The sequence below is a fragment of the Cokeromyces recurvatus genome (assembly GCF_025118155.1).
Source record: "Cokeromyces recurvatus strain NRRL 2243 chromosome Unknown BX663scaffold_3, whole genome shotgun sequence".
NCBI lineage: Eukaryota > Fungi > Mucoromycota > Mucoromycetes > Mucorales > Mucoraceae > Cokeromyces > Cokeromyces recurvatus.
This window is the reverse complement of record NW_026251389.1, coordinates 947192-961740: the sequence shown is the minus strand read 5'-3', so window position 1 is coordinate 961740 and position 14549 is coordinate 947192. Positions and strand designations below refer to the sequence as shown.

The following is a 14549-nucleotide window of genomic DNA, read 5'->3' as shown; positions in this document are numbered from 1 at the left end:
TGATTTGTTTTACAACTAATCAGTGTCCATGGATATAGACTGAAATTAGAAGCGGAGTAAAAATGAAGCCTGTAACTGAATACTCGTTCATTTTTAACCATGTTGATTATTATATAATTTTTGCTTAAATAAAGATACACAATTCTTTATTCTTATAATAAAGTATATTTTATGATCTAGTATAAGGAGAAAGGGGAAAATAATTTCATCTCCTTCCTCAGCTTTATTTTTTTTTTTTTATGAAAAGAAATACCCATTTCTTCCCCTTATCCGAAAGCAGTTACACTTAAATCATTCTCCTCCTCCGCTCAAAAATATTTTATCTTATACTGTTTAATTGTCTTTTTTTTTTTTTTTTTTTTTTTTTTTTTTTTTTTTTTTTTTTTTTTTTTTTTTTTGTCCTCTTACTTTTTTTTTCTTCCAAAAAAAAAACAAAAACAAAAGAAAAAGTAAATAATACAATATAAAATAACGCCCAAAATTTTCGACACAGCATCTATTCAATCAACGGCGTATACTACTACTACAGCCGATATCAATATGGGGTCTTTGGAAAAACGATCAAATGCATCATTATATGGAAATCGATATGAGATAGAGACAATTAATCAATACGATATTTATCGTGATGATGATGTTCCAATATCTATGGAAGAAAAATCACTTGTTAGAAAGATTGATTTCTTTTTAATGCCTATTATCTGTATTATTGATTTCTTACAGGTATAATCAGATATATATGTATGTAATATATATATAAATCAATATGCTAATATAGAACTCTTCTTCTTGTTACTGTTTTTTTTTCCTTTTTATATATATTTGTATATTCATATAGTTCTTAGATAAATCAACTATTAATTATGCTGCTGCGTTAGATTTTAAACAAGATCTCACGCTTGTTGGTAATCAATATAGTTTAATAGGCTCAATATTTTATTTAGGCTACTTATTATATCAGGTATACTTATATATTTGTTTATATTTAGAATTTCTTTAATAAATTACTCTATAAAATACACTATAGTTACCCAATAACTACTTTCTTCAGACAATATCAGTAGGAAGATATATCGGTATTATAGTGTTTCTTTGGGGTATAATTTTAACTTGTACAGCAGCCGGTACGAATTTCTCTCAAATTATAGCTCTGCGTTTCTTGTTAGGTTTCTTTGAAGCTGGAGTCTACCCTTCTTTAACGCTCTTGGTTAGCACTTTCTATCGTCGATCAGAACAGGCAACTCGTTTAGGAGCCTTTTGGCTCTGTAATGGTGTTGCCTTAATAATGGGTGGGCTTATTACGTATGGTATCGATCGAATGGGGAATGCTAGAGGCCTACCAAAATGGAAATGGTATACTATCTATTAAAAAAAAAGGAATGTTTAAAGGGACATTCTATATTCATTATAATTTTATTATTATTATAGGATTATGATCATTCTTGGCTCTATTACAGCATTTATGGGTATATTCAGCTTTTTTTTCTTGATCGATAATCCAAAATCTCCTGCACTTCGTCTAAATGCTGAACAAGAAATTTTAGTAGAAGAGCGAACGAGAGATAATGCAGTTGTACGCACGAGTATGATAAAGAAAGATCAAATATGGGAAGCGTTAAAAGAAGCACGATTTTGGTGTTTTTGCTTTTCTTGCTTGTTTATTAATTTACAAAATGGTGCCATGACGATTTACAATACTCAATTTGCTATGGGTTTTGGATATAATGTAAATAATGAATAATACACTTTTCCATCTCCTTATATATATATATATATATTAACATATTAAATGTAGGGACTTCAAGCTGTCCTTCTCAGTGTTGGTGCAGGTGGTGCTGATATTATTTTCATTGTTGGTTCGATTTATATAGTTCATAAAACAAAGCAGACCATTTATACAGCTATAGGTCTAATGGTGATTGACATAATTGGACTTATTTTACTTTTGGTCATTCCAAACCCTCATATTAAACTTGTAGGTTTCTATCTTGCTTGGTCGTATTGTGCTGCCTATGTCCTTATGGTTACATCTATCTCTAATAATGTATCTGGCTATACAAAAAAGATTTTTTACAATGGTATCTTGATGATTTTTTATACGATTGGTAATTTTGTTGGTCCCCTTTTGATTGTTGAAAGTCAAGCACCTCGTTATATCGGTGCCATGGTAGGATATATCGTTGCAAACTCAGTTGTTGTTGTACTGCTTTTAATAGCTCGTTGGAAAATGGCAGTTGTGAACAAAAGAAGATTAATGTCTGCTAATATTGTCGTAACAAATGTTGAAGATGATTTAAGTGATGTACAAGATACAACTTTCTTTTATCGTCTTTAAAGTGTGTAACATCCTTTCTATCGTCATGGCATTTATATAAATATATATACATATATACATACATACATATATACATACATACATATATACATACATACACCATTTTTCTATTTGCATCGTAATAGCTATTTCACGCATATAAAGTCTGCGTAATTTTCAACCGTATTATCTTATGTATATTAACTACACTACCCTTTTTTCTTTAAATATATAAACTGCATAGCATATTATTGCATGCATAATAATAATAATAATAATAGTAATAATAAAAGTTTATAAAACAAAGAATTTTTATAAATGACCCCCCCTGAATACATACTAAATTTTAATTTTCTGGATACTATAGCAACACAAGTAAATAGTTAGCTGCTATATATATATATATATATGTGTGTGTGTGTGTGTGTGTGTCTATGTATTTAGAAGATATATATCAAAACGGCAGCCTTAAAATGAGCATATACAATACACTCAATCAAGTTTGAAACAGCTTTGGAACTATATAATTATTAATACCTATTTAAAATTTGAAAATGCTTCATCATATATATGATAAAAATCAAGAACAATACTACTTCAGTGTGTACCAGTGAATAATAATAATAAAGTTAACAGTTACAGTAATAGAATTATTAGCAATATGAAAGCAACAAAAAAAAATGCTGATAGTATATTCAATTAATATGTTTATCATGTGTAAATATGCTATTTAGATATAGAGCTATCAGAAGCTGTCACTCTAAGGAATAGTTAACGGAAAATTATAATGATAAAGTAAAATTGCATTTTTAAACAGTACAAGACAAACATTCATTGTATTGGAAGTTATACAATATCCCTTTCCAGTTATAATCATGTCATATGTTTTTTAAATAAATACATATAAATACTCTTCATTAGATATATACATACATATATATATTGGTATTGTAATATATGTCTTTACTAAATTTCCTTTTATTATTCATTTTCCAAATTGATATTTAAAGTCGTTTTATAAAAATTAATATTTGTTGACGTGCGCTTATTTATAGTAGTTGCTACAGAAATTAAATTAAATTCAGGAACGGATATAATGGATGATCTATTTGATTGATCAATGGAGGGAGGAGATGAGGTAGATGAAAAGTAGAGGGATGATTGAGCATCATCAAAACAACTTGCTGCTAGCGAAGGTGATTTTTCTATTGCTATATTTAAGTTCTGTTGTTCTGGATTATTTTGTATGCATGCTGTATCAGGTGGACTTCTGGCCGTCAAAGTAGAGTCAATACTCATAATATCATCATCAGATTGGAAGTAAGTATCTATGACTTCGTCGTTATCTTTATCTAATAAAGCAGTAGTATATGATTCTGTATCCGTGTTAGTATCATCTTCTTGTTTCGTATCGGAAGGCGTTGAGGATTGATTTATGGCTGCTGGTTCATTAAATGATTCCTCTGTCTCAACAGATTGGAAGCTAGTTGTAGTCAATAAGGCCGTTGGCATGTTTATTATTGCATCAACTAATGATTTGCTAACATCAACTTCTAGCAGTGTGGGTTCCTTGCTTTTGTCATTTAATAAGTCAACTTTAGCTACATCAGTAGTATGTGCTTCTTCATCACTTGTGGAGGATGGATTATGTAATAAAAACAAGTCGTTATTGGTGGAATGATAATCATCTAGAGAAGAGGATATCTGTGTGCCTGTTGCAATACTCAACAACATACGACACCAAGTAATCAACTCTGATTTTGTCGATGCTCGAAAAACAGATATTTTATCACGTTGTAATACATTAGTAGCAGGTTTACATATCTCAAATGTATAATTATTAGTTGCATTTTGTTGAGACAATGCATTATCTGAATTTATATTATTACTGCTTATTTCATTCAAGTCAATTGAAGGGACAATAGTTGTGCTTGGTATAAAGAGTGTCTTTTCAGGCATACGTTTATTATCCAAACTATATTGATGAAGATATCCCCCTAAAGAAAAAAAGGGTAAGTATAGCACAATATATTTGTCATACATACTAAATATTACCTTGACTAAGGAAGTAATACTTTTCAGTAAATTGCTTTCGTACACCGATCTTTCTTTCTAATTTTCCCTTCAATAATGTCATTACACATGGATGAAACTTGTTTGGATAGTTGATCTTGAGAAAATCTTTCTTCGGATAATGCTCATTGACAAAATCATTCATATGGGATTCAACGAATTGACTCCATTCTTGTTCTTGTGTCATCATGGACGGTGGTTCTGAATTAGGCGCTAATATTTTATAGGAATATTCAATTGTTGGTTTAATAGCATCGTATAATCGTTTCTCCAATGATTTAGCCTCTTTTTGAATAGGTATCATTAATAGTCGAAGGCGATTTTCTTCATCTACTTCTCGTTTTAGTTGACAAAGTACCACTGTTACAGAAATAAATCCCCCCACACACACACAAACGTACGCACGCACACGCACACACAAAAAGTATATAAATAAAATAAATAAATATAAATATATAATATAAAATCATTCTTCTATCTATAAGGTGTTTTACATGAATTAGCTAACCATGGATCCATCTCTAATTGTCCTTTTGTTTTTTCTGACTGCTTACAACAACGATCTAAATGTAGCATTTTATATTTTGTTACTTCTGCACGACGTAACCATTCATCCATATATAAATTCTGATCATTTTTCAACTTTTGAATCATCTCTTTAACTTCCTTTCGCAGTTTAACAAGCTCAGATAAATAATGACGCTCGAGATGTTTACTAAATTCTTGTTGTTGAGCTGCTATTTGCATGACCATTGTTTGGATTCCGGTTAAGATGGTTGTCTGAGCTGAGCAGGATATGTCAAGATGCGGATATACCCGTTGTGAATAATTTCGAGCATTTACTATTGCAGCCTTAGATATCTCTTCTATCCATTTAATGAGTGCCTTGAGAAAGAGGAACCAATTTTCAAGACGTGTAATAATAAAATTGGCTCGATTAAAACTAGTTGGTGAGTTGCTATTCGTAGGTGACTTGATGGATCCATTGGTCTTTTTTATCGTTCCAGAATGAGTTATAAGTGGTGTAGATAAAGATGGTTTTAAAGGCTTTCGCTTTACCGTAACTGGACTTTCTAAAGAATAACAAGGATATTCATCAACTAAAGACATTTTTTTTTAAGCTATAAAAAAAAAACCAGATGAAGGATTACCTACAAATTCTGTATTCATACATATGGCAGTATTATCATTACTGAGAGATAATATTTGATGTTCTAATGAATCAAAATGTTCTGTAAAACGGCTTGTATATCGTGGTATTTTGTTAGAGTATTCATCTTCATTTGATGGAGATACATTTACTGAACTACTGCCACTTGAAGAATAGCTACCAGTAGGTTGTTCTATAATAGCTCTCAACTGACTTTTATTCGGTCTTTGTGGAGGACTAATATGTGAAGGTGAGAGTGGTATTGATTCAGCCATTTTGCATTGAAAAAGAAAAAAAAAGGAAAAAATAGAATCTTAAAGAAAGAAGAACAAATGCAGAAAATAAAATTATTCTGTGTAGCATTTGCACTACATGAATATAAAAGGATTCATGTGTATATAATACCAAAGTATATATGTGCATATGAAAATCGCATAAACACTTGTTCTAGGCTCGAATTACTTAAAATAAACGAACTTCTTTAATAAAAATTTGTACTCTTTGATAACAATAGATAATTTAACTTTGATTATAACGTACATATGTTTTTTTTTATTTTAGCGTATAAGAATATTTTTAAGCTTTCTTATTAATTTTGCATTATCAGAAATTGATACTGACTATTTAATCCCTATAAGAAATTCATCAATGTATTAACTTTGTAAACCTGTTACTAATAAGTTTATAATATAAAGGAGGTTAATTCTTTAAATCATAAAAAAGAAAAAGAGAACTATCAATTAGGTAAATTATTCAAGCTTAAAACTAGCCGGCTATTAGATTTGATACAAGTATTTCTTGAATATATTGTTTTCTTTTAATTGAATTATATATTATTGTAGTTTATTTAATATCTACAAACTAAATTTCCTAGTACAGCATAACCTTAGTCTTCCATGTATTCCAAAGACAATAAAAAGAGGTTATAGTGACATGTATATTCTTATAAGACGATATGCTAACTGGAGTAATATATACATACATATATATATATATATTTGTGTGTGTGTATGTGTATGTGTATGTGTGTGTGTGTGTGTGTGTTTTGTTCTATCTGAAGTTTATAAACAAAGGATACTTTTAATACAACCTTAGGAACTTCTTTCAAAATCTTAAATATATTAACCCAACTTTTTAGCATATCATCCTTTGACAGGTCTATATAGTATGCTTTTCTATTAATTCTTATCCTTCTTAATAAAAATAGTATTAATTGTATGTTATATACTGTAAATATATGATAGCCTGTAAGTTCACTATGTAATAACAAAAAAAGTTCCTAAGCTGTCCAATGATAAGTGATAGAGCTCATACTATTAATAATTTATTTATACATTTACTACAACAATAAGATGGAGAAAATGATATTTTAATATCATTAATACGTCATTATTGAATGAACCAATAATATCATCCTTTTATTAGTAGAACTTTATGCCCTAGGATTTTTTATATCCAAATATGTTATTAACAAAAAGATAAATGATGTATTTATGTAATGAGCTTACTTTAATATTTTGACAACAACGCTATTGTTCTTTCATAAAACACAACCAATGATAAAACCAGACCAGTTCAATGGCAAATCTGTTATTTTACACAAATTATTGAAAATACCTCAGCATTTATATTCCAAGTATTTTAGAAAACAATAATATAAAGAAATACTACATGAATATTACACATAAATTCTATTCAATTACTAAATTTGGAAGTTTATTTCTTATTAATTCTTGGATTAATACACATTAGAAGAAAGTAATTCGTGGCTATAACCTTATCTAGTTTAAAAAAAGGTGTTTGTCGTCATAAACAGGTGATATTTCAACAAATTATTGGTACCATATTTTTTTTTCTTTTTTCTTTCTTTTTTTTTTATATAGTTTTATTTAGTCTAATTTTAAGTCGACAACGATGCAATTAACTTTCATCGATTTCCAAGCATGCCTGATGAACTAAAATGGGTATTATTTTTCGACTACATTAGGAACTAGTAAATAGATTAAATCTATATTATTTTGAGAGTAAATTTAGTATGAATATTGTAGTAAGCTATCATTGACAGCTAAAAAGAGAAAAAAAAACATCATATTCGAACATAAAATGCAACCTGAAAAAAAAATATAAATATATTTTACTGGATAAAATGAACATGATTTTTTTTTTTTTTTTCCTTAATTAAAGAAGCTTAAATAGAATTAAATTTTATTTTATTTTTGATAATTACTAAAGCAACCTATTTTCATTGTTTCTTTCTTCTTTTATTTAATGATTGATTTTTCAATATTTCTTGGTGGGAAAAATCGAATTGTTTTACCTTTTCTTCTCTATCCTCTTTTGTTTGTTGCGCCGTCCCTTATTTTGTCATCGATCATCATTATACCAAATGATAGATTACCAGGCTTTTTAAAACAATTGTTATCCATTCCATTACTTTTAGCTGTATTTTTTATTCCTTTTGGTTTTACAAATGGAAATAGAAGTAAGGACTTATTTGATATTTAGTCTATATGTTTATACTAAAATTGTGCCTTTTTTTTTTTTTTTTTTTTTTTTTTTTTTTTTACAGTAATTGATCTTGTCGCAGGTGTTACGAATTATAATATATTTTTACGTTTCTTGGAATTATATTGGGTTGGCCCTTTAATTCAGGACAGACCTGTTTATGCTACACCTTTAAGTCTTTGGATTGACTTTTGGAGTAGTCTACGTACTTTTCCTAAAAAGGGTAAACCTGTAAAGATTTATAAAAAAGACAAGGTAATAGGCAAATATATATATATGTGTATGTATATCTAAAATGATATTAACGATGATAATCTCTTTTTTAATATTATGTAATAAGAAATTTTACCATATTATTTTAAATTTTTTGATTTGTGCTTTTATACTTGATATCTTTGGTAGCTGGATTTGCTCTTTTACAGGATATGAAGCTGTTGCTATGATAAAAGAAAAGCCTATAACCTATTTTTTCTTTTTTGCTGCTTGTATTGTCGTCATGACTGCCGGGTTTAATTTAGCAGGCTATATTCTTCAGTTCATGTATTGTGTATTTGTAGAGCATGGCTCATATTCATCAGGTAATATAATAGAGTGTGCTTATATATGTATATATATATATATATCTTTGCATAATAATTTATATTTTTTTTTTTTTTTTTTTTTTTTTTTTTTTTGCTGTTTAGAACAATGGAATTCCTTGATGCGTCATCCTATCGTTTCTCATTCTTTAGATGATCTTTGGTCTTATCGCTGGCATCAACTCTTTAAAACAACCTGGCTCGCATTTCCTTTCAGACCTGTTCGTATCCTTACTCAAAGAGCTCTTGCAAAACGTGTTAGTAATGATACCTCTAGATCTGTTGCTTTCCTTTTAGCCTCCATCTCTGTCTTTTTTGCCTCTGCTTTCATGCACGAATATATTGTTGCTGCTAATCTAGGTTGGCCCATTTTTAATCGTTATTTTAAGGGTCAACAATGTATCTTCTTTATAAGTCATGGTGTCGGTGCCTTTTTTGAAAATTTGATCAAGTTATATGTAGCTCCTCGACTATCTCCACAATTTAAAAACTCGTTAGCTTGTAGAGTTATTCAACATACTTGGACAATCCTTTTTGGTTATTTCACATTTTATTACATCATGAATGGCTTCTTGTCTTGGGGATTCCATTTTGATAATCCCTGTCAGTTAACAAAACCTTTTGTTGCAAAATTCGTGTATGCACATCCTAGATTGCATTCATATTTTGGAAGTCAAATTTAAAAAAAAAAAAAAGAAAAAAAAAAAAAACGTCAGGCTACGTTAAATTTATTGTTATATTCATGTTATAATATATACATATATACATACATATATATATATATCCCTTATTAAATATGTACACATTGAAGTATATAAATTTATTTCTAATGAGTTTGTTTGTTTGTTTGTTTGTTTGTTTGTTTTTATTTTATTTTATTTTATTTTCTTTCCACTTTGGCTAATCGTTGTGCTAAGGCTGTTTTAAATTCATCATTTGAAACAGAGGTCGAAAGAGGAGGAGGTGGAATAGGAGGTCGAGGTGGCACAACAGGCTTATTATCTATTATATGAAAATTCTCTATTTCCTCTTTTGAAAGACCTTCATGTATTGTCGCTGGACGTAAAGATTGTCCATTTGAACGTCGTTTGAGATCATCATCCATACTTGTGGGTCGACTCTCTGTAAGGTAATTCATAGATCCATTACTAAATCTTGATGTATTACTGAACATAGAGCTTGTACGATTCATGGAGATACTACTATTGCTACTGTTACTTCGTAATCCACCGTTGGATCTCATCTGTTGTGGTGGTGGTTCACGTAAATGACTTAATTCATCCACTGTATTCTGGCTTACCCAGGATCGCATTAAAATATATTGCGTGGCCATCTTTTGTTGTTCCTCTAGATTGTTATCTTCATCATCCACATCATAATTTTGGCTAGAGAGACTAGTGTTACTGCTACTACTGTTATGGGTATTTGAGTCAAAGCTGCTGCCAAAGAGACTACCACCACTGAATCTCTGAATACGTGAGGCTCCGCGATGTAATGCATTTGAAAGAGAAGGTCTAAAATGATGCTTCTGTGAAGATTTGAGAAAAGCGGGGGGTAAAGTAGGTGTATAACGGGGTCCACTTTGGAATTGATGCATTGTATGAAGAACATCGTGAATACGTGGTTCATCCGCTGAATTCATGGTTGCTGCATTTGGAGATGATTTAAAGGCAGCCAAAAGATAGGTAATATCATGAATGAAGGTGCCCAAAAAGGGCACCGTAGGGCGTGCAAAATGCTCGTCTCGAATAAGCTGCACACTTTTACCGTTTACTACAGCTGTACTCACCATGCCCATATGTTCTCGATAATTCCCATAATTATTACCCTCTGACATAAGGTCATTTAGTGTTTCAAGCTTTGTAAAACTCTTTTTAGGAACATAGGCCCAAGTACGTCGTAATCGTTGTACAGGTGGTGTGCTTAGAGCTGAAATGATTGCTTTCAATGTTTGATAATTATTAATGTCAAAACAGCGTGAAGCGACTTTAATCCAATAATGAATAATTTGAGCTCGTGCTGAAGCCTCTTGAGGAAGTAAGATGCTATGCTCAATAATACGTGTGATGTAATTAAAAAAATCGGTAGAAGCAACAATACGAGGGTGAGGATGTTTTGATGAATGCTCAAGTAAAGCATGTGGGGGTATCGCACTAAAGATAGCAGCCTCAATTAAAGTGATTTGATAGGCAATGACATGAGCTTGAAATTGAAGGATACTAGGGATAGTAGCAGCACTTATATACGTTGTACGAACACCATTCAGTGTTGCTTTTAACTCTGCTAGCACACGTAAGTATTGAGCAATCATTTGGTCAAGACTATCTTCAGTCGATGCGTCAGGATTTTGTTCTTTAGCTATGGCCTGTTTACGAGCTCGGCAATTTCGAATCTTTTCTTCCAAGTCATTTACTTTAGCTTGTAATACACGATGTGTTGTGAGGAGAGGAGGTGCTGGGATAAGAGGAACATGATCATGATTCATAATTGAAGAAGAAGGTGCTAAACTATCACCAGCACTTGTCTGAGCGGGGACAAGATAGTTAGGATCAATTTCACCTTCGGCTACTATATGAATAGAAGAGGAATGATTCATATCAGCCGTATTAACAGGATATTCAGTATGAGGTCTATGGGTCACATTTAATGGGTGATCGTTGCGAGTTTGTGGTGGTAAACTGGTGGGTCGACTTTCGTGTACATGTGGTCTAATGATTGTAATTTCTGATGAATTGTCTAATAAGTAATATATATATATATATATATAAATTAAAAATAAAGTTTAACATTTAATGGGTTGTATGCATTACCCGGCAATTCATTCTCCTGTGATTTTTGTGTTGGTGAAGCAGGTCTTGAGTTCACTCGAGTGGGTTTTGGTGGTATCGTAGGCTTTTGCATTTTGGATGGTTTTGGGGGTTTTGGAGGTCGAGACAACAGTTTACTATCGCTCGTTGTCTGACTACTGGCTGGTTGAAGTGCTGTTGGGGAATGCTGCTCAATAATATTTTCAACATGTGTCAAACATGTCCTAATTGATGACAAAAGTGCTAAATATTGTTTGGGACTAGATACAATAGCTAATGAAAAAAAGAAAAGAAAGTTAAAACATTATTCTTATTATTTAAATTAATACATTTATAAATATACATAATTACTTACAAGAATGTACAAATTTGATTTCATTTAATGATTGAATTGCTGTTTGACTTGCTGCTGTAAAAGCGAAATATGCTTCCTATATTGCAATATATAAATACATATCCATAAACCAAAAGCGTTTTTAAAATATATAATATACATATATCTATATATGTATTTTTACTTTAGTTTGTCCTTTTTCTTCGAGTTCAATAGCTAATGCAACAGCATTTGTAATTTGGTCATCTGCCATTGCCACTAACAGTATTTTCTTGAACTTTTCACTTCTTTTTTCTTATTTTTGCTTATTGTAAAATAATTTAAAAATCAAAAATAATAGTTTTAATAAGCTTTTCTTTCCTTTAAAAATAAAATAAAAAAATAAATAAAAAATAGTTATAAATTAAAAATGTAAAAAAAAAAAAAAAAAAAAAAAAAAAAAAAAAAAAAAAAAAAAAAAAAAAAAATCTGTCTTTTTTTTTTTTAATACAGTTTATTACCGTCGTCATTTATTATTTATATGCTAAAACTATGACGAATCAATCATTTATAATAATAACAATAATAAAAAAAAGCACATGATTTATTAATAGTATTATGTTGGTTACACATTATCATTATGTCAAAGCACATTTACTTTATGTGATAAATCATAAAATATGAATGATATATTATAAGTGCATATTTCATTCAATTTATCTTTTTCTCTTTTTTATACATATAAGAAAGTCTTAGAGTCAACAGCATAAACATATACAAAATAATAGGACTCAATATACATGTAGCACATGCTCAGAATATATACTTATTTATATGAAGAATCTGATTATATTTTTAAAGAAAAATCTTTACTTATCTAGATTGTAATGTACTGCGTAAGAGCATTATTTGTTATTAATAAAAATATTATATATTAAATATAATATAAAATCGATAGTATGTGTGTAAAAGGTGAGTATATATATACGTATGTATATATGTCTGTGTCTGTGTATGTGTGTATATGTGTATGTGTGTCTTTCTGTATGTGTACGTGTGTGTGTGTGTGTGTGTGTGTGTGTGTGTGTGTGTGTGTATGTGTGTCTGTGTGCAAGAGAGTATGCTCGATCATAACGATATTATATATACAAGATAATATTTATAAATAGAAAGTAATAGTTTATATTCTATTAACCTTGAAAAGGCTGCTGTTCAGAAGAAGGTCTCCAGGCTTCATTATTATTTGATGCTGTTGTATTAAATAAAATGTGTTCTACACTATTATGAATAGGAGAGGAATATTGTTTTAATTTCGCAATATGAGAATGTTCAATATGATATTTAAGTCCATTTAAATTTTTATAACGCTTATTGCAATAGCCAATAGTACACATGTAAGGCTTTTGTGCATCTCTTTCTGCTTCACTTAGTTTATCTTCTTCTGAATGTCCATGCATTTGATGATATTTTAAACCATTTGGATTTTTGTATGCTTTATCACAGCCTTTAATAGGACATTTATAAGGCTTATCTTGTCCATCATCTATAATAATAGGCAAAATTTAGATAAATCAATTTTTAATTATTCATTAACTTTACCACATGTTTGATATAATGCTTCATTTTTAAAATAATTTAAACTTTCTTGTAGTGAAGATCCATTAATGACAGAGGGATGATTAGCTAAAGCAGGTAATGCTTGCCTCAATATTTCTTCTGTATGCTGTTGATGTGGACTAAGTGTAGTACGTGTTGTAGGTGTAGGTGTAGTTGCAGTTGTAGTTGTAGTTGTACTGGGACTTAGGTTTAAAGATGTAGCAGTATCTAACGTAGTTGTAGGTGGGGATGTTGAAGGATTTATAACTGTAGTAGTTAAATTATTTTTTCGAAGTAATGGACTACTTGTAAGCGCAGCAAGTTCATGGGGTTGAGTAGGTAAAGGAAAAGGTGAATCAAGGTCATCCATAACAATATCATCTTCTGTAGTTGGATTATTTTCGTTTTCTTCTTTAGGCTCAGGCTCTTCTTCAATGGGAGCATGATGATGTTCTTCATAATGGTGTAATAATTCATGAAGATCTCGCACAGGAGTACCACAACATACTAAATCACTACAAAAGGCAGATTCTAGTTCTCGTTGATGAACAAAACTATCTCGATGTTGAAATAAAGTTGGCATTGTATGTGATGAAGGTGAATAAGACATAGCTGAAGCACCACCTATGCTACCGACGCCATTATTACCACTAATAATTAAACATGGACATTAAGTTATTGAAATACTATTAATTAAAAAGTTTACTTACACGGACTGCTTACGCTTAAAAATTATATTTATATTTTGTGATGTCATGTAATCAAATGTAAGTAATGTTAATGATTGATTATTATAAAAAGAAAGAGAAAATAATAATAATAATATATGAAAAGGGAAAAAAAAATAATGATAAAAAGATAAGTTTCGGTTTTGGTTTCAAATGAAAAAAAAAAAAGTGACACTTTTGACGGGCCACGGACACGGCCTATTCAACCAACCAGAAAAATATATTTCATCACCGAGTCGATAGCCCCCCCTTCTTTTCTTATTTAATGTTACACAAAATGTAAACAATAGAAACAACCGTGTAAAAAAAAAACTTATTTAATAATGCAGAATTCTTTAATGAATAGGTTATACTTTAAATACATATAAAACTTCACTTTGTGATTATTAATTTTTTATTTTTACAAAAAGAAAGCCTTCGAATCAAATGTTTACAAATTCTATAATATTTAGAATGCCGACCATTAGCCTTTGTAAGTAAAATAG

The 14549-nt window shown here is 30.0% G+C and overlaps 5 protein-coding genes across 5 annotated transcripts; 2 read left to right on the top strand and 3 right to left on the bottom strand.

The window, feature by feature from the left end:
* The first annotated feature begins 410 nt into the window (after nucleotides 1-410).
* BX663DRAFT_448293 (major facilitator superfamily domain-containing protein) lies at nucleotides 411-2434 on the top strand. The gene is made up of 5 exons (XM_051523709.1): nucleotides 411-723; nucleotides 839-961; nucleotides 1028-1353; nucleotides 1429-1726; nucleotides 1796-2434. Exons 1-5 carry the CDS (start codon nucleotides 541-543, stop codon nucleotides 2333-2335), a joined length of 1470 nt encoding a protein of 489 aa, XP_051386618.1. The 5' UTR covers nucleotides 411-540; the 3' UTR covers nucleotides 2336-2434.
* Nucleotides 2435-3173: 739 nt separating this feature from the next.
* On the bottom strand, nucleotides 3174-5876 carry BX663DRAFT_497153 (uncharacterized protein). Its single transcript, XM_051525871.1, has 4 exons — nucleotides 5539-5876; nucleotides 4882-5460; nucleotides 4370-4747; nucleotides 3174-4311 (listed from the first exon to the last, which is right to left on the bottom strand). Exons 1-4 carry the CDS (start codon nucleotides 5810-5812, stop codon nucleotides 3296-3298), a joined length of 2247 nt encoding a protein of 748 aa, XP_051386617.1. The 5' UTR covers nucleotides 5813-5876; the 3' UTR covers nucleotides 3174-3295.
* Nucleotides 5877-7698: 1822 nt separating this feature from the next.
* Nucleotides 7699-9330, top strand: BX663DRAFT_497151 (uncharacterized protein). Its single transcript, XM_051525870.1, has 4 exons — nucleotides 7699-8019; nucleotides 8107-8297; nucleotides 8383-8620; nucleotides 8726-9330. Exons 1-4 carry the CDS (start codon nucleotides 7806-7808, stop codon nucleotides 9301-9303), a joined length of 1221 nt encoding a protein of 406 aa, XP_051386616.1. The 5' UTR covers nucleotides 7699-7805; the 3' UTR covers nucleotides 9304-9330.
* Nucleotides 9331-9409: 79 nt separating this feature from the next.
* BX663DRAFT_497149 (ras guanine nucleotide exchange factor domain-containing protein) lies at nucleotides 9410-12143 on the bottom strand. The gene is made up of 4 exons (XM_051525869.1): nucleotides 11946-12143; nucleotides 11783-11858; nucleotides 11431-11700; nucleotides 9410-11356 (listed from the first exon to the last, which is right to left on the bottom strand). Exons 1-4 carry the CDS (start codon nucleotides 12012-12014, stop codon nucleotides 9501-9503), a joined length of 2271 nt encoding a protein of 756 aa, XP_051386615.1. The 5' UTR covers nucleotides 12015-12143; the 3' UTR covers nucleotides 9410-9500.
* A 348-nt stretch (nucleotides 12144-12491) lies between these two features.
* BX663DRAFT_466697 (uncharacterized protein) lies at nucleotides 12492-14161 on the bottom strand. The gene is made up of 3 exons (XM_051524060.1): nucleotides 14047-14161; nucleotides 13340-13986; nucleotides 12492-13283 (listed from the first exon to the last, which is right to left on the bottom strand). Exons 1-3 carry the CDS (start codon nucleotides 14091-14093, stop codon nucleotides 12931-12933), a joined length of 1047 nt encoding a protein of 348 aa, XP_051386614.1. The 5' UTR covers nucleotides 14094-14161; the 3' UTR covers nucleotides 12492-12930.
* Nucleotides 14162-14549: the final 388 nt, after the last annotated feature.

Excerpts from the sequence above, each read along its gene's own strand:
- BX663DRAFT_448293 (XM_051523709.1), top strand. The coding sequence starts at position 541 with ATGGGGTCTTTGGAAAAACGATCAAATGCATCATTATATGGAAATCGA. Across the intron at positions 962-1,027 it reads TAGGCTACTTATTATATCAG|TTACCCAATAACTACTTTCT; the intron begins GTATACTTATAT and ends AATACACTATAG. Across the intron at positions 1,727-1,795 it reads CTATGGGTTTTGGATATAAT|GGACTTCAAGCTGTCCTTCT; the intron begins GTAAATAATGAA and ends TATTAAATGTAG.
- BX663DRAFT_497153 (XM_051525871.1), bottom strand. The coding sequence starts at position 5,812 with ATGGCTGAATCAATACCACTCTCACCTTCACATATTAGTCCTCCACAA. Across the intron at positions 5,461-5,538 it reads TATGAATACAGAATTTGTAG|AAAGTCCAGTTACGGTAAAG; the intron begins GTAATCCTTCAT and ends GTTATTCTTTAG. Across the intron at positions 4,312-4,369 it reads GTATTACTTCCTTAGTCAAG|GGGGATATCTTCATCAATAT; the intron begins GTAATATTTAGT and ends TTTTTTCTTTAG.
- BX663DRAFT_497151 (XM_051525870.1), top strand. The coding sequence starts at position 7,806 with ATGATTGATTTTTCAATATTTCTTGGTGGGAAAAATCGAATTGTTTTA. Across the intron at positions 8,020-8,106 it reads TTTTACAAATGGAAATAGAA|TAATTGATCTTGTCGCAGGT; the intron begins GTAAGGACTTAT and ends TTTTTTTTACAG. Across the intron at positions 8,621-8,725 it reads GCATGGCTCATATTCATCAG|AACAATGGAATTCCTTGATG; the intron begins GTAATATAATAG and ends TTTGCTGTTTAG.
- BX663DRAFT_497149 (XM_051525869.1), bottom strand. The coding sequence starts at position 12,014 with ATGGCAGATGACCAAATTACAAATGCTGTTGCATTAGCTATTGAACTC. Across the intron at positions 11,859-11,945 it reads AAGAAAAAGGACAAACTAAA|GAAGCATATTTCGCTTTTAC; the intron begins GTAAAAATACAT and ends ATTGCAATATAG. Across the intron at positions 11,357-11,430 it reads ACAGGAGAATGAATTGCCGG|ACAATTCATCAGAAATTACA; the intron begins GTAATGCATACA and ends ATTACTTATTAG.
- BX663DRAFT_466697 (XM_051524060.1), bottom strand. The coding sequence starts at position 14,093 with ATGACATCACAAAATATAAATATAATTTTTAAGCGTAAGCAGTCCGT. Across the intron at positions 13,987-14,046 it reads TTTAAGCGTAAGCAGTCCGT|TGGTAATAATGGCGTCGGTA; the intron begins GTAAGTAAACTT and ends TTTAATTATTAG. Across the intron at positions 13,284-13,339 it reads AGCATTATATCAAACATGTG|ATGATGGACAAGATAAGCCT; the intron begins GTAAAGTTAATG and ends CTATTATTATAG.